We start from the raw sequence: 18,605 nt of genomic DNA, 5'->3' as shown, positions 1-18,605 counted from the left end.
ACACTGTATTATCTCTGACTCTAGCATCTGCAGTTCTTACTATCTCAGATACCAGGTCTGTGTTTACATCACGTGATGCCCTCCCCTCATGGCGCATGTCCCCTGCTGGCCACGCCCCATATGGATACGGATGGCTGCCGCGGGCCAATAGGCTGGGAAGTCCGGTGGCGGCTCCGACCAATCGGAGACGGGGGCGGGACGAGATTCGGGCACCCTCCACCAACCGCGCATGCGCCTGGCCGCCCGACAAAATGGCGGCCGTCACCTCAGGCCTGGACACGGTGGGCGAGAGAGAGAGAGAGAAAGAGGGCCCCCGAGCAGTTCACGCCGGCTCAGAAAGGCAGGATGGCAGCATCCTAATTGAGGTTCGAATTGCTTACGCGTGGTACTTATGAAGCCTTACCCCCGGTCGACCCTCCAGCCCCGGGCCTCGCCGCGCTGAACCGCCGCGACGGACCTGGCCAGGGTCTCGAGCCAGTAACGGCAACGCGCATGCCCGACGGTGAGTCCTTGCCAATGGAAAGGAGGGGGCAGGGTTGGAGGACCAGTTGGTCCAATCAGAGCCCACGAGGGGCGGGGCTAGAAGACCGACGGTTCCTATATCCAGTCGGAGTCAAGTATGGGGCGTGGCTGAAAGACAGACTCGCCACCCATCCAATCGGAATCAATGAGGGGGCGGCGCCGGCTTTGTGATCCAACCAATTGAAGTGAATAATCCTGTTGTCCTTCCAAATGGCAGAGACTACAAACAAGTCTCCTGATTGCTTGGGCAAAGACAACCTGCTCAGGGCCCTACCATTAACTTTATAAGTCCTGCCCCAAAATGCAATACCTTACGTTTATCCAAATTCTTAGTGGAGATGGTCATTGCCTGGCATTTGTTTGGAACGAATATTACTCACCAATTATTAGCGCAAGCCAAGATATTGTCCGGATCTTGTTGCGTTTGTACGTGTTACTTTTAGCCAGTTTTTAAAATGACACTCAAGAAGCTTGACACCATTCGGTAAAAAGCAATCCACTTGCTTGGCACCACATCCACAAACATACACCATCGACGCTCAGTCGCAGCTGTTTGTACCATCTACAAGATGCACTGCCAAAATTCACCAAAGATCCTTAGACAGCACCTACCAAACTCACAACGATCTCCACCATCCAGGTGGGGATACCACCCCCTGCGACCTCCCCTCCAAGCCAGTCAGCATCTAGACTTGAAAATATATTGGCCATTCCTTCAGTGTCACTGGGTCAAAATCCAGGAACTCCCTAACCGCATTGGCAAGGTTTACCTATATCAAATATAACACAGTGGTTCAAGAAGGCAGTTCACCACCACATATTCTGGGGGCAAGTAGAGATGGCAAGGTCTTGGGGAGTGTGCTCCTCCAGGAGGATTTAAGGTCAGCATGCCAGTATATCAGAATAGATTCCCTAGAATAGCAGCAAACCTGTCACTTAGATACAAGACTGATGCAGGTATTTCAAATGCAGGCTATAAGCTTGTTAATGACAGTGTAAACAAACATTCATGAATTATCTAACTAGGACTGGCGGGGAGATTTGGTGGAGCTGCGCAGGAGGATTTAAACTAGTAAGAGGAAATTGGGGAGGGGTGGGGGGTTGGTGGTCCCAGGGAGACAGTGAGAAAAAAGATCAGTCCGAGACTGGTACAGTTGGGAAAAAGGCAAGCAGGAAGAAAGCAGAGAGCGAGGTAGAACTGACAAATTAAACTGTATTTCTTTCAATGCAAAAAGCATTGTAAGGCAAGTGAACTCTGAACGTGGTTGGGAACATGGGGCTGGGATATCATAGATTGCAGAGATGTAGCTTAGGGATGGACAGGACTGGCAGCTTAATGTTCCAGGGTATAGATGCTATAGGAAGCATAGAAACGGGGAGCAAGAAAGGCAGGGGGGAGTGTCATTTTTGATCAGGGATAACATTACAGCTATACTTCAGGAGGATATTCCTGGAATACATCCAGGGAAATTATTTGGGTGGAACTGAGAAATCCCTTATTAGGATTGTACTATAGATGTCGCACCCCCCCACTTGTCAGTGGGAAATTGAGAAACAAATTTGTAAGGAGATCTCAATTATCTGTAGGAATAATAGGGTGGTAATGGTAGAGGATTTTAACTTTCCAAACATAGACTGGGACTGCCATAGTGTTAAGGCCTTGGATGGACAGGAATTTGTTAAGTATGTACAAGAAAATTTTCTGATTCAGTATATGGAAGTACTGACTAGAGAAGGTGCAAAACTTGACCTTTTCTTGGAAAATAAGGCAGAGCAAGTGTCTGAGGTGTCAGTGTGGGAGCACTTTTGGGCCAGTGAACATCATTCTATTAGTTTTAAAATAGTGATGGAAAAGGATAGACCGGATGTAAAAGTTAAAGGTTCTAAATTGGATGAAGGTCAATTTTGATGGTATTAGGCAAAAACATTCAAAAGTTGAGTGGGGGGAGGATGTCCACAGGTAAAGGGCAGCTGGAAAATGGGAAGCCTTCAAAAATGAGATAACGAGAATCCAGAGACAGTATATTCCTGTCAGGGTGAAGGGTAAGGCTGGTAGGTGTGGGGAATGCTGAATGACTAGAGAAATTGAGGTTTTGGTTAAGAATAAGAAGGAAGCATATGTCAGGTATAGACAGCAGGGATTGAGTGATTCCCTAGAAGAGTATAAAGGCAGTAGGAGTATACTTTAGAGGGAAATCAGGAGGGCAAAAGCGGGAAAGAGATAAGTTTGGCAAATAGGGTTAAGGAGAATCCATAGGGATTCTGCAAATACATTAAGAACAAAAGGAAAGAATAAGGCCCCTTAGAGATTTAGCAAAGCCGCCTATGTGCGGAACCGCAGGAGATAAGGGAGATACTAAATGAGTACTTTGCAACAGTGTTTACTCTGGACAAGGATATGGAAGGTAGAGAACTTGGGAAAATACATACCAACATCTTGAAAAATGTCCATATTAGAGAACACATAGTACTGGATGTCTTAAAACGCATAAAGATGGATAAATCCCTGGGACCTAATCAGGTGTACCCTGGAACTCTGTGGGAAGCGAGGGAAGTGATTGTTGGGCCCCTTGCTGAGGTATTTGTATCATCGATAGCCACGGGTGAGATGTCAGAAGACTCGAGGTTGGTTAATGTAGTGTCGCTATTTTAAAAAGGCAACAAGGAAAAGCCAGGGAACTATAGACCAGTGAGCCTGACATCGGCAGTGGGCATGTTGTTGGAGGGGATCCTGAGGGACAGGATTTACATGTATTTGGAAAGGCAAGTACTGATTAGAGATAGTCAGCATGGCTTTGTGCGTGGGAAATCATGTCTCACGAACTTGATTGAGTTTTTTAAAAAAGTGTCAGGCATGACTCCAATCAACAGACAGTTTACCCCCCGACTGGGATGCGATCTAAATGGACTTCAGTAAGGCGTTTGACAAGGTTACTCATGGTAGACTGGCTAGCAAAGTTAGATCACATGGAATACAGGGCGAACTAGCCATTTGGATACAGAACTGGCTTGAAGGTAGAAGATAGAGGGTGGTAATGGTGGGTTGCTGTTCAGTCTGGAGACCTATGACCAGCGGTGTGCCACAAAGTTCAGTGCTGGGCCCACTGTTTTTTGTAATTTATATAAATGATTTAGGTATGAGCACAGGAGACACAGTTAGTAAGTTTGCAGACGACATCAAAATTGGAGGTGTAGTGGACAGCGAAGAGGGTTACCTCGGAATACAATGGGATCTTGATCAGATGGGCCAATGGGCCGAGGAGTGGCAGATGGAGTCTAATTTAGATAAACATGAGGTGCTGCATTTTGGAAAGGCAAATCAGGGCAAGATTTATACACTTAATGGTAAGGTGCTCGGGAGTGTTGCTGAACAAAGAGACCTTGGAGTGCAGGTTCATAGTTCCTTGAAAGTAGAGTCGCAGGTAAATAGGACAGTGATAAAGGTGTTTGGTACGCTTGCCTTTTTTGGTCTGTGCATTGAGTAAAGAAGTTGGGAGGTCATATTGCAGGACATTGGTTAGGCCGTTTTTGGAATCCTGCATTCAATTCTGGTCTCCCTGCTACAGGAAGGATGTTGTGAAACTTGAAAGATCTCAGGAAATATTTACAAGGATGTTGCCAGGGTTGGATGGTTTGAACTCGAGGGAGAAGCTGAATAGGGTGGGGCTATTTTCCCTGGAGCATCAGAGGCTGAGAGGTTTGTAAAATCATGAGGGGAATGGATAGAGTGAATAGACAAGGTCTTTTCCCCAGGGCGAGGGAGTCCAAAATTAGAGGGCATAGGTTTAAGGTGAGAGGGGAAATATTTAAAAGGGACCTAAGGGGCAATGTTTTCACACAGAGGGTGGTGCGTGTATGAAATGAGCTGCCAGAGGATGTGGATGCTGGTACAATTACAACATTTAAAAGGCATCTGGATGGGTATATGAGTAGGAAGGGTTTCAAATGATATGGGCCAAATTCTGGCAAATGGTACGAGATTTATTTAGGATATCTGGTCGACAAGGATGAGTTGCACTCAAGGGTCTGTTTCCATGCTGTACATCTCTATGACATTATGATTCTATTTAACAGCCTTGGTTCAAACATGGACAAAAGAGCTCAATTCCAGAGGTGAAGTGAGAGCGGCAGCCCTTGATATCATGACTAAATTTGACTGAATGTGGCACGGAGAAGCCCGAGCAAAACTGGAATCAATGGTTATCGGGGGATAAACTGTCTGTTGATTGGAGTCATGCCTGGCACATAGGAAAATGGTTGTGGTTGTTGGAGGCCAGTCATCTCAGCTTTAGGACATCTCTGCAGGAATTCCCCAGTGTAGTGCTCTAGTCCCAGTCATCTTCAGCTGCTTCATCAGTGACCCTTTCTCCATCATAAGGTCAGAATATTCGGTGATGATCACCATTCACCAGATACTGAAGCAGTCCGTGTTCAAATGCAACAGATCTGCACAATATCCAGGCTTGGGCTGACAATTGGCAAGTAACGTTCATTCCACGCCAATGCCAGGCAATGACCATCTACAATAAGATTTTGGATAAATGTGAGGTATTGCATCTTGGTCAAACAAATAAAGGCAGGACTTGTACAGTTAAAACTGGGGCCCTGGGTATTGTTGTCAGAGTAACCTAGTGGTTCAAATAGTTGAAAGGTCTTTGAAAGTTGCTTCACAGGTAGACAGGATGGTTAAGAAGGCATTTAGCACACATGCCTTCATTGCTCAGACCATTGAGTATAGGAGTTGGGATGTCATATTGAGGTTGTATAGGACATTGGCGAGGCCTCTTTTTGGCAGTACTGTGAACAGTTCTGGTCGCCCTACTCTAGGAAGGATATTATTAAACTGGAGAGGGTTCAGGAAAAATTTACCAGGATATTGCCGGGAATGGAGTGTTTGAGTTATAAGGATGGGCTGGGACTTTTTTCACTGGAGTGTAGGAGGTTGAGGAGGTTTATGGAGGTTTATAAAATCATGAGGGGCACAGATAAGATGAATAGCAAAGGCCTTTGCCCTAGGGTAGGTGAGTTCAAAACTATGGGGCATAGGTTTGAGAGAGGAGAAAGATTTAAAAGGGACCTGGGGGGTAACTTTTTCACACAGAGCGTGGTTCGTGTGCTGAATGAACTGCCAGAAGAAGAGGTGGATGCGGGTACAGTTACAACATTTAAAAGACATTCGGATAAGTACGTGAATAGGAAAGGTTTAGAGGGATATGGGCCAAATGCAGGCAAATGGGACTAGATTAGTTTGGGATTATGGTTGGCATGGACCGACTGAATAGAAGAATCTGTTTCCATGCTGAATCTGTATGACTCTGACTTAGTTGAGGATCAATTCCTGTACTCTGGGATGTACAGCACCAAACGACTGGACTGACAGTGGTCAGTTGGGGAAGTGGGTCAGAAATGGCAAATGGAGTTTTATATAGATAGTTGTGAGGTGTTGCATTTTGGAAAGTCAAATCAAAGTAGGAGTTTCATGGTGAATGGTAGGGCCTTCAGGAGTGTAGTGGAACAGAGGGACCTTGGAGTTCAGGTGCACGGTTCTCTGAAAGTGGAGTCACAGGTAGACAGGGCAGTGAAGTAGGCTTTTGGCATACTGGCCTTTAGCAGTCATGACATTGAGTAAAGAAGTTGGCAAGTTATGTTGCAGTTGTACAGGACTTTGGTGAGGCCAGACTTGGAGAGTTGTGTTCAATTTTGGTCACCTTGCTATCGGAAAGATGTTATTAAACTGGAAAGAGTGCAGGAGAAATTTACAAGGACCAGTTTGGGCTGAAGGGCCTGTCTCCATTAAGTAGGACTCTATGACAGTGCACATAAACTAACGGTATCTGTAAGAATAATATCAGAGACATTCAAGTAAGAATAACCCCTCAGGCACTCTGAGCAGTTTTGAGGAACCAATTTTACACCATTCCTCTGAATTTCAATTTGTATTGAACAATCATGGGACGGAGGCAACAATAATGTGTTAATATCTAAGGAAAGATTTCCTCGCATTGAGGCGCTCTGGAGAAGGTTCACTCGACTGATCCTGGGTATTGAGGGACTGTCTTATGAGGAGAGGGTGAGTTGGTTCGGTTCGGCCTGTCCTTGTTTAGAAGGATGAGCGGCGACCTTATTGAAACAGACAAAATTCTTAGGGGGACTGGACAGGGGAGGTGTGGGGAGGTGTGAAGAGGTTGTTTCCCCTTGTGGGAGAGTCTAGGACCAGAGGGGCATCATCTCAGAGTGAGGGGTCACCCACTGAAAACAGAAATGGGGAGGAACTTCTTCTCTCTGAGGGGAATGCATCTGTGGAACTCTTTAGCCCGGAGGGGCTGTCGAGGCTGGGTCATTGAGTATATTCAAGGCTGAGATAGAGAGGGAGAGATTTTCAATCAGTAAGGGAGATAAGGTAGGAAAATGGAGCTATGATTTCACTGAATGACAGACCAGACTCGCTGGGCCAAATGGCATACTTCTGCTCCTGTGTCTTATGGTCTTGCACTGAGTGATTTATTGCCTCACAGGTGGGAGACGGTGTAAAATACAGGACAACATTCCGGGGATAATCAGGATCTCTACAATCCTCTTGGTATTACAGATAATGTTAATTTCCCCGATGTTGAGGGTGTGCTTGAGAAGGGAATTCTAAGACAGCCTACAAGCGGAAAGTGTATCGTGGCAACATTCGTACTGACCAAGCAATAGGTTTAAGGTTTTAAAAAGGAAAAATTACCCTGAGCGCTTGGGGCTTGAGACGTGGAACGTAGGCAGAGGGTGATCAGGCAAGGAAGATCCAAATAAATCTGCCGTCATTACCCAGTCTGGCCGACAGTTGCTTTCCTAGCCTCTCTCCGTTTTGTGTCTGACATTTTTGCAGTTGGGATGATGATACAACTTTTTTGCACGTGGATAGAAACACGCACAGCCAGACACCCTGAATGTGGTGTGAACTCACTGGTGAACTTGCTGAATCAAATGAATCCAATCTCACAGAGGAACAACCTTTCTCAGTGTGAGCGGGCTGGTGATTTTCATCAGGTTGGCTGAGTCCATGAATGCTTTCCTGTGCTTGGAACAGGGGACTGACTGTGAGACAACAGGCTGGATGACTTCTTAAATCCTCTCCAGCAGAGCACTTTCCTTTCCAAAATCTCTTTGCTTCTCGAATGGCTGCTTTTTTTCTCCCTCAATTGTTGATGATGTTTGACCCTCTTCTCCTGGAAACTGATTCTATCTTATCCCAAACTGAGATCGTTGTCAGACAGTTTGGTGAATCAGACATCATTCATCCATAGACTTATACTGACAGATAAAATCCCAGGCAGTTCCTGAGTATGGCCATCCTCCGAGAGGAGATTCCTACCTGTGGAATTTTTCACTGCAGAGTGCAGTTGAGTCGTAAAGTATATTCAAGGTTGAGAGAGACAGATAAGAACATAAGAAATAGGAGCAGGAGTAGGTCATCTGGCCCCTCGAGCCTGCTCTGCCATTTAATAAGGTCATGGCTGATCTTTCTTGGGGTCTCAGCTCCACTTACCTGCCTGCTCACCATAACCCTTAATTCCTTTACTGTTCAATAATCTATCTTCACCTTAAAAACATTCAACGAGGTAGCTTCAGCTGCTTTACTGGGAATTCCACAGATTCTCAACCCTTTGGGTGAAAACATTCCTCCTCACCTCAGCCCTAAATCTGGTCCCCCTTATTTCGAGGCTCTGCCCCCTCATTCTAGTTTCACCCGCCAGTGGGAACAACCTCCCTGCTTCTATCTTATCTATTCCCTTCATAATTTTATATGTTTCTATAAGATCCCCCATCATTCTTCTAAATTCCAATGAATGTACCCAGTCTACTCAATGTCTCCTCATAAGCCAACCATCTTGACTTCAGAACCAACTGAGTGAACCTCCTACCAGATTTTCAATCAGTACTGGAATCAAGGGTAGTGGGGGAAAAGCCAGGAAAGTGGAAGTTGAGGATGATCAGATCAGCCATGATCTCATTCAGTGGCTGAGCAGATTCAATGGGCTGAATGTCCTACTTCTGCTGCTACATCATATGGTCTTCCTTACGAGGTAGGATATTGAAACTCAGCTTTCTTATAATTCCCTGAGCCTACAACCTTCAGCAGGGTCAGTAGTCTGGAGTTTGACAGGGGCAGTGTTCCCAGAGTGACTGTCAGCATTGCATTGCAACTCCCTTGTTCGAAGTATTTTATTTATCCTTGTGTTTTATTTGCGTTAATTAAACAGAGGAACATGAAGACATGTTGCCAGTCGTTCTTTACCTGGAGCTCAAATATTTATTTGTGTAATGGTCCCTGCATTTAAGAGGCTCGTTTTAGCTCTGCCAATTTCAATCCAGATTTTCACCCATTCATTTTCAATCAACGTGTCACATCAATCTCGGAATTGACAGCACGTTTCCGGCATTCACCCTCGTTCTTCCCGACTCTCACCATAGTTGTAAAGGAGCTGATGTTCCGAACCAGGAAGGAGAGCGACCGGGATACGTTTCTTACGTACCTCAAAATTGAACCCCTTTGGGACATCGCTGCGGGTGAAGAGCAGCAAGAGAAACCAAACTGCCTCTCTGCTCCTATGGTGCTGCTTGGCCTGCTGTGTTCATCCAGCCCTGCACCTTGTTGTCTCTGCCATTTGCCCCGCTCGGTCTAACCCTGAAGGACAACGTCCAGGTTGAAGTTCTGCTGTAACCCTGCCCCACATGAGCTCCAACCGGGTAAAGTTGAGGGGTGACCTCATAGAGGTTTATAAAATCATGAGCTGAATGGATAAGGTGAATGGCAGGTGTCTTTTCCCTATGGTGGGGGAATTCAAGACAAGGGGGCATATTTTTAAGGGTGAGAGGGAAACAAATTAAAACAAAGATGTAAGGGCCAATTTTTTTACACAGGGGGTAGTATGTGTGTGGAATGAACTTCCAGAGGAAGTGATGGATGTGGGTACAGTTACAATGTTTAAAAAGACATTTGGATAAGTCTTAGAGTTGTACAGCATGGAAACAGACCCTTCGGTCCAACCCATCTGTGCCAACCAGATACCCTAAATTAATCTTGTCCCATCTGCCAGCATTTAGCCCATTTCCCTCTCAACCCTTCCTATTCACATACCTATCCAGATGCCTTTTAACTGTAGTAAATGCACCAGCCTTCACCACTTCCTCTGGTAGCTCATTTCATACACACACCACCATCTGTTTGAAAGGTTTGCCCCTTGGGTTCCTTTTAAATCCTTCCCCTCTCACCTTAGACCTATGCATTCTAGTTCTGGACTCCCCTACCCTGGGAGAAAGGCCTTGACTATACATGAATGAGAAATGTTTGGAGGGATATGGGCCAAGCGCAGGCAAGTGGGACTAGTTTAATTTGGGATTATGGTCTGCATGGACTGGTTGGGCAGAAGGGTCTGTTTCCTTGGTCCTACCTCCCTTAAAATATTTTTCAGAATGGTGGCACGGTGGTTCAAGTGCACTGCTGCCTCACGGCCACTAGCATCCCAGGTTTGAATCCACCCTCGGGCAACTGTCTGTGTGGAGTTTGCACATTCTCCCCCGTATCTGCGTGTGTTTCCTTCAGGTGATCCAGTTTCCTCCCGCAGTCCAAAGATATGCAGGTTAGGTGGATTGGCCGTGCTAAATTGTCCCATAGTGTCCGGGAATGTGCTGGCTCAGATGGGTTAGCCATGAGAAATGCAGGGTTACGGGGATAGGGTCTGAGTGGAACGCTCTTCAAAGAGTCAGTGTGGACTCCGTGGCCTGTTTCCGTACTGTAGGAATTCTATGACTCTCACACTGGCGGGAAAGACAAAAGTCCAGGACAGTATGCTGAATACAAAGCCATTTATTTCACAGTCATCCAGAGTACTCAATTCTGGGAGGTCACTAACATCAGCAGCGACAAACTTCAGCTGTCAGAATAGAAACACAGTACATTTACCACACAGGAGGCCATTTGACCCATCAAATTTACGCCTGCTAAAGCTGGGCCTGCAATCCCATAGGATACAGCATCTCCGATTCATATCCAAGTGGTTTTCTTTTTACCCGAGAAGAGTTCCTCCGATTACAAATCTAACAGGCATTGAATTCCGGGTCCCCTGCATCCCATCGGGTGAAATGATTTCTGTATTCCTCCTCCCAATCCTTCTGCTGGTTACGTTAAATCTCTGCATCATGTTTATTAACCTCTCTGCTCCTGGAAATAAATTCTTCTGCACTCCTGCCCGCCCCCTGCTCCTTTAACCACACACACACAATCCCCACTCTCTGCTGCTCCAGCCTCAGTCTATCCAGTTTTTCCGTGTAGCTAATTGTGGCACTCGTGGTCACATCCCTGTACCTACCCCTGCCAGGGGAGGCAATGGTCTCGTGGTATTATCACTGGACTGTTAATCCAGAGACCCAGGTAATGTTCTGGGGACCTGAGTTCTAATCCTGCCACAGCAGAAGGAGGAATTTGAATTCAAAGAAAGAAATCTGCAATCAAGAGTCTAATGATTACCATGAATCCATTGCCGATTGTCAGAAAAACCCATCTGGTTCACTAATGTCCTTTAGGGAAGGGAACTGCCATCCTTACCTGGTCTGGCCTACACGTGACTCCAGATCCACAGCAATGTGGCTGACTCTTAACTGCCCTCTAGGCAATTAGGGATGGGGCAATAAATGCTGCCTCGCCAGCGACGCTCTCATCCCATGCATGAATTAAAAAAAAAACCTTCACTACTGCAATCACACCCTTCCTGCCAATGCAGCAAACGGACACCATGCTCTAGCTATAATGAAGCAAAGAACTGCGGATGCCTGAAATCTGAAACAAAACCAGAAATTGCTGGAGAAACTCAGTAGGTCTGGTAGCATCTATAGGGAGAGAGAAGGCAGAGACAATATTTCGAGTCCAGTAACCTTATTTATGAAGATGCTTCTCCAGCAATTTCTGTTTTTTTGTTTTCTAGCTACAGTCTAGTGTTTTAAACAACTCCAGCATAATCTCCCTGCTCTTGCAATTTGAGCAGAAAATATTTGGAGATACTCAGCAGCTCTGGCAGCATCTGTGATTTCAATCTGTGATGTTAGAGTCATAGAGATGTACAGCATAGAAACAGACCCTTCACTTCAACTCGTCCATGCTGACCAGCTATCCTAAATTAATCTAGTCCCGTTCGCCAGCATTTGGCCCATATCCCTCTAAAACCTTCCTGTTCAAGTACCCATCCAGATGCCTTTTAAATGTTGTAATTGTACCAGCCTCCACCACTTCCTCTGGCAGCTCATCCCATACATGCACCATCCTCTGCATGAAAAACTTGCCCTTTAGGTCCCTTTTAAATCTTTCCCCTCTCACCTTAAACCTCTAGTTTTGCACTCACCTACCCTGGGGATAAAGACTTTGGCTATTCACCCTATCTGTGCCCCTCATGATTTTATAAACCTATATAAGGTCATCCCTCAGCCCTGACACTCCAGGGAAATAGCCCCAGCCTATTCAGCCTCTTCCCATGGCTCAAACCCTCCAGTCCTGGCAGCATCCTTGTATATCTTTTCTGAACCCTTTCAAGTTTCACAATATCTTTCCTATAGCAGGGAGACCAGAATTGAACGCAGTATTCCAAAAGTGGCCTAACCAATGTCCTGTACAGCCACAACATGACCTCCCAACTTCTATACTGTCAACAAAAAATGTTGGAGACATTCCCTACTGTTGAATAGAACATTCACTCAGCCAATAAAGGAATGTATCACTTATGCTTTCTTAACCACCTTATCTGTCTATCCTACTACCTTCAGGATGTGTGAACATGCACTCCAAGCTCCCTCTCTAGGCCCTCCAGGCCATCCAATCTTAGCCAAACTGTCTACATGAATCCCATTTTGCAGCACCTGGCCCATAACCTTTAATGTTCTGACACTTCAAATGCTCATCAAGAACTTTTTAAAAAGTTGTGAGGTTTCCAGCCTCTACTACCCTCCCTGGTAGTGCATTTCAGACCCCACAATTTCTGAGTGAAAACATTTTTCCTCAGATCCCCTCTAAACCTCCTGCCCTTCACCTTAAAATCATGTCCCCTTTGTTACTGAACTAAGGGGAACCGTTCCTTCCTATCCACCCTGTCGACGCCCCTCATAATCTTATCCACCTCTATCAGGCACCCGCTAATCTAAATAAAATAACCCACGTTTATCCAGTCTCCCTTCATCGCTAAACCACTCCATCCTGGGCTACATCCTGGTGAATCTCCCTCTGCACCCCGACCAGTGCAGTCAAATCCTTCCTATAGTGTGGGGACCAGAACTGCACACAGTACTTCAGCTGTGGCCCAACCAAAGTTTTGTACAGCTCCAACATAACCCTATAATTCTATGCGTGTCAGCCTTTACATGTCTCAGTATCCTCCCAGTCATATGTTTTGCACTTGCTGTTTTTTGCCCTCTCCAAATGTTTCACTTCACACTTCTCTGAATTCCATTTAATACTTTTCTGCCCACCAGATTATCTATTTATACTTTTTGCAGTCAACAGCTTTATTCCTCAGGGTCAGCCACAATACTGCAAAACTTTTGCTCATACCTCATATGTAAGAAATAATACATTAATGTGTAAGTGACCGATATATATTCCACAGAAATCAAGGGAGTGTGTACTGAATTATCCACAGCACCACTGGAAACGGTATTACTTTCAGTCAAGAAGACACCTGACGGGCCGTTCCCTTTTGCTTCCTGCTGCTCCAGTTGACGGCGGTCCCTGCACTTATCTGGCACTCTCAGAGGATCCAGGTTTACCGAGATGGAACAGGATGAGCCCTTCACGAGACTGAGCTGCCCTGCTATACCTTTATTTGTTCGATTGCTTGGTGTCTTCTGCAAAATAAACTTCGAGCAGAATTGCCTGCCGATCCGAACAGCTTCTGCTAGTGTGCAGAAGTCACTTTAATTCATTAGGGCGTCCAGAGAAATGTTTCTCCTCGCTTTTTTTTTGGCTGTCTGAACACATTGTAGCTTAAGGGTCTCCAAATGCGCAAGCGCGAAAGGTCCCAGTGACGTCAATTACAGGACGGAACGCATACCGCGACGACATTGCGTAGTTGCGCCACACGACGTACGCACGCGCAGTCGACCTCCAGATTTTGAGCCTGGTGGCTCTTCATGGCGGGCAAGACAGACTGTGAGATAGAAATAGTGGCTATGGGTTGCGTTCGGGCATGTGGTTTGCTGGGATGGAAGAAAGGAAGGAATAAAAACTCTGTGGAAACACAGAGGACATCACTTCCCCCTACTTCACTGACACCTCCACCCCTTTAAAAAGTAGTTGCTTCCGTCGCTTTGCAGTGACGTAGCGCTTCTGCGCCTGCATGCTCTCTTGCACCCCCTAGTGGGGATGTTCAGACCATGTTCTCTCATGAGTTTAGCCCTAACTTTCTTCATCTTTGAACAACTGAATCCAACCTCTCTTTACTTACGCGACTGGACCAGTCATCCACAGGTCCTGGGTTAATTCTGGGTTCAAGTAGCTGGTGGAATTTGAATTCAATTAATGAATCTGGAATTGCAAGCTTATGGTAGTAACTACAAGACTGTCACCGATTGTCATAAACCACCTCCCCGATCCCATCAGATTCACTGACGTCCCCTTAGGGAAGAAAATCTGCTGCATTTACCTGGTGCGGACTCCATGTGACTTTGGGCCCATGGCAATGGGATTGACTGTTAGTTGCCCCCTGAAAGAGCCTAGGACCTATCCACTTCAAAGGCAATTAGAATGGGTGGCAGCTTTCAACCCTGCTAACAATACACACATCCCAAGAAGAATAAAGAAAAAGAAATCAATGCCTCACATTATACTTGATTAGTGTAGAGATTCAAACAGTCCTCTGTATTTTAACTGTGCTCTAACTAGTGTTTCACGCAGTTCAAGCAGTATCTCTCTTGCGATTTCCAACCTGCCCAAGGAAAGGAAGTATTGTGAATACCTTCTTAACCTCCCAGTCTACCTGTCCAGCCACCTTCAGAGATGTGTGAGCTTGATCTTCTCAGCCTCATACAGTTTATTGTGCGTCCTCCTGCCTTGGTTCAGTTTCCCCAAAATTCGTCATTTCACACTTCTTCAGATTCCACTTGCCACTTTCCTGCCCATCTGACCAGGTGGTCAATTTTGTCCAACAGTTCTTCCTCGTTGTCAACTTGACAAGCAAACTCCGTGACATTTACAAGCTCTTTTATCGTGGCCCCTATTTTTAAGTCAATATCCTTGACATGTACCACAAATCCGTGGGCCCTCACCAGGGACGGGTGACCAGCTGTGATTCAGTCCTGAATGTGGTTCGCATCAGCAACGGCGGCAGAATCCAATCCCTGCTCTCGCAAGTGAAGCTGGTGGTGTCTCAGGAGGTTGTTAGACTGACTGAATCCCTTCCCACACGTGGCACAGTGGAATGGCCTCTCCCCTGTGTGAACACGCTGATGCGTCAGCAGGTTCTGCTTGCTTTTAAACCTCTTCTCGCAGATGGAGCATTCAAAGGGTCTCTTGTCGGTGTGAACCAGTTGGTGTGTGGTGAGGTGGGAGGACTGAGTGAATTTCTTGCCACACAGGGAGCAGGTGTATGGTCTCTCCCCCGTGTGAACTCGCTGGTGTGTCAGAAGATCAGATAAATCCACAAATTCAAGCCCACACTCAGAGCAGGTGAACGGCCTCTCTCCAGTGTGAAGGCGATGATGCCTTGACAGGTGGGACAATCGAGTGAATCCCTTCCCACACACAGAACAAATGAATGGCCTCTCTCCGGTGTGGGTATACTGGTGTTTCAGCAGGTCCTTTTTGCTTTTAAATTTCTTCTCACAGTCGAAACATTCAAAAGGCCTCTCGGTGGTGTGAACAAACTGATGGGTCAGCAGGTGGGATGAGCACGTAAATCCCTTCCCACACACGGAGCAGGTGAATGGCCTCTCCCCGGTCAGAGTGCGCTGGTGGTTCAGTAAATCCTTTTTGCTTTTGAAGCTCTTCTCGCAGTCAGAACATTTAAAAGGTCTCTTATCAGTGTGAACAATTTGGTGGGTCAGGAGATGGGATGACTGAGTGAATCCTTTCCCACACACTTTGCAGGTGAAAGGTCTCTCCCCAGTGTGACTGCGTTGGTGTGTCACAATGTCCTTTCTGCTTTTAAAGCTCTTCTCACAGTCAGAACATTTGAATGGTCTCTTGTCAGAGTGAACACGCTGGTGAGTCCGGAGAGTTGAGAAGGCCTTAAATCCCTTCCCACACTCTGGGCAAGTGAACGGCCTCTCCCCGGTGTGAACCCGCTGGTGCGTGTACAGGCTGGAAGACTGAGTGAATCCCTTCCCGCACACGGAGCAGGTGAATGGCCTTTCCCCGGTGTGACTGCGTCGATGCGTTTCCAGCTCTGATGGGTAATTGAACCCCTTCCCACAGTCCCCACATTTCCACGGCTTCTCCGTGGTGTGAACCTCCTCGTGTCTCTCCAGCTTTGTTGATCCACCGAGGCTGAAGTCAACCTGCAGAACACGTTGATGGATGCGCACTGCTGTGAACGGTGCTACTTTTTTTGAGGCTGTTTAACTGGTTAAAGCTCTTTTCACTGTCAGTTCACTGGAACTCACTCAATTGGGGATATGTATTTGTCTTGGAAACAAAATGTGCTGGAAATCACAGTGGGTCAGGCAGCTTCGGTGCAAAGAGAGCAAGCTAATGTTTGAAGTTTTCGTCAGATTCGTCTGGTTGGTTTTCCAGTCTTAATGTTTAAATTTTTTTCTCACAGTCAGAACAGAGAACCAGAAAGAGCTGGAGAAACTCAGCAGGTCTGACAGCATCTGCAGAGAGAAAACAAAACATACAGTCAACATTTCAAGCCCAGCGATTTTACATCATTTTAAACACCCCTGTAAGGTCACTGCTGGATTTGCTTAAAGGCCTCAATTAATCCAATCCTTCTCAACAGCAGTATAAATTTGCAAACCCCTTCCCTCCTGTCAATCCAGAGATTGCATGCACATGAAAACGGCAATTGCTGGAGAAACTCAGCATCTGTGGGGAGAGAGACAAGAGCTAACGTTTCGAATTCAGTGAGATGGTATACAGTTGTCTGAATTACAACTTGCTCCGTGCAGATTCACATCCCCTTTCGCCCTGGCAAAGGAGTTTATGAATCCCATCTGTGTCAGTGCAGGATGGAGATTAGGAAGAGGCAAACATTTCTCTGAGTTGCAGTTTGCATATTTTCTCTCCTGGTAAAGGAGTTTATAAAAACCCCATCTCTGTCAGCCCTGCTTCCCCCTTTGCAGCTCTCTGCAAACCCGGAATCTCCATTACGGCCTACACACCCTGTTCCAGCAAGGAGCCGCCCAGTCCTGCCGCCGGCTCCATCTCTTCCCTCCGCCCGGGCCCCAACTCACCCACTGACCATCGCTAGCACTCACACTACGCATGCTCGAGACTCTGCCGGGCACTGCGCCTGTGCACCACTCTCTCTGTGACATGATAGGAGACTTTCACCACCGCGGAGCATCATGGGGAAAAACGCCGCCATTGCTGTAGAAGGCCTGGCGACTAGTGAGAGATAGTAAGTACTACAGATGCTGTAGTCGGAGATAACACAGTGTGCAGCTGGAGGAACACAGCAGGCCAGGCAGCATCAGAGGAGCAGGAAAATTAATGTTTCGGGTCTGGAAACATCAACTTTCCTGTTCCTCTGATGCTGCCTGGCCTGCTGTGTTCCTTCAGCTCCACACTGTATTGGCGACTAGTGATGCATTATTGCTGTGATGCAATGGAGACTTCGCGTCAGCTCTGATGAAGTGTCATCTCGACTCGAAACGTTCGTTTGCACTTTTTCCACTGATGCTGCCTGACCCGCTGTGATTTTTTCGTTTTCAGTGGAGATTGGGGCCGGCCATTCAATCAATTTTCTTAAAAAATGAGGACTTATATTGAAACCCAACTCCTGTCATGTTTGCCTTGATGTGGAGATGCCAGTGTTGGACTGGGGTGGACAAAGTCAGAAGCCACACGACACCAGCTTATAGTCCAACAGGTTTATTTGAAATCACAGACTTTCAGAGCGATTTGAAGCATTTCACCTGACGAAGGAGCAGCACTAAGAAAGCTTGTGATTTCAAATAAACCTGTTGGACTATAACCTAGTGTCGTGTGGCTCCTGACTATATTTGCCTTGTGAAGAGAGCTTGAGCAATTTTGGCCTGCACTCTGGTATTTAGAAGAATGAGAGGAGACCTAATTGAGATATGGACAAAATAAAATTGCCATTGTCCCAGAGGACCACTCTCTCATTATAGAGACCTGACTGGTGGTGCTTTCGTCTGAGGGTCACCACAACTCATATGTTAGGAGAGGATGAGAACGTGAATCCCACAGTAACTTCAGCCGGCATGGAGATTGTACCCATAGTGTTGGAATAATTCTACATCCCAGACTAGCCAACTGAGCAAACTGAACCCCTAAGGTATATACAATGCTGAAGGGGATTGACAGAGTAGACGTAGAAAGGCAATCTAGAACAAGAGCTCATAGTTTTAGAATTGAGGCGTATCAGGTTTAAAACAGGGATGAGGAGACATTACCACTCTCAAACGGTCAGAAATCTACGGTATCTGCATCCCCAGAGTGCATTAGATGCCAGGACACTGAGTTTTTTTAAGGAGGACATAGACAGGTTTTTAATTAATGATGGGTTGAAGGGCTATGGAGGGCGGGCAGGAAACTGGATATGAAGTTGAGGTGAGATCAGGCATCAAATGGCGGAGAAGGCTCGAGGGGCTGTATTACTTACTCCTGTTCCTCAGCCTTGTTTCATGTTCAGGGGCTCACCAGAAAGAAGGAGAATAGGAATGGATGGAGGATCGGGTGCCTCTTCCATTTCGCAGCAGAATCCAACCCTTACAGTCAAATGTGATCTAACTGGTGCCTCAGCATGTTTGATGAGCTTATGAGCCACTGACCACGTCCATCATTTTTAAATCAAGCTTTCCCCATGAACGCACTGGTCTTATATCAAGACGTTTGAATTTTCAAAGTCAGTGGTTAGGAAGATGTGTAAAACCTT

At 46.3% G+C, this 18,605-nt stretch overlaps 1 protein-coding gene across 1 annotated transcript in view; it reads right to left on the bottom strand.

Moving 5' to 3' along the window:
* The window catches only part of LOC109925011 (zinc finger protein 665-like), a 20,543-nt gene extending 3,634 nt beyond the window's left edge, over nt 1-16,909 (bottom strand). The window contains exons 1-5 of the mRNA XM_048619099.1: nt 16,867-16,909; nt 14,838-16,097; nt 13,209-13,442; nt 404-509; nt 41-272 (exon numbers count right to left, since the gene is read on the bottom strand). Of these exons, the coding sequence (XP_048475056.1) occupies nt 41-272; nt 404-509; nt 13,209-13,442; nt 14,838-16,097; nt 16,867-16,909 (1,875 nt within the window). The remainder of the gene's footprint in view (nt 1-40; nt 273-403; nt 510-13,208; nt 13,443-14,837; nt 16,098-16,866) is intronic.
* Nucleotides 16,910-18,605: the final 1,696 nt, after the last annotated feature.

Source organism: Rhincodon typus, chromosome 42 (assembly GCF_021869965.1).
Source record: "Rhincodon typus isolate 14 chromosome 42, sRhiTyp1.1, whole genome shotgun sequence".
In the NCBI taxonomy this organism is placed as follows: Eukaryota; Metazoa; Chordata; class Chondrichthyes; order Orectolobiformes; family Rhincodontidae; genus Rhincodon; species Rhincodon typus.
Note: the sequence above shows the minus strand (reverse complement) of the source record. Positions and strands in the feature narration are given on the sequence as shown.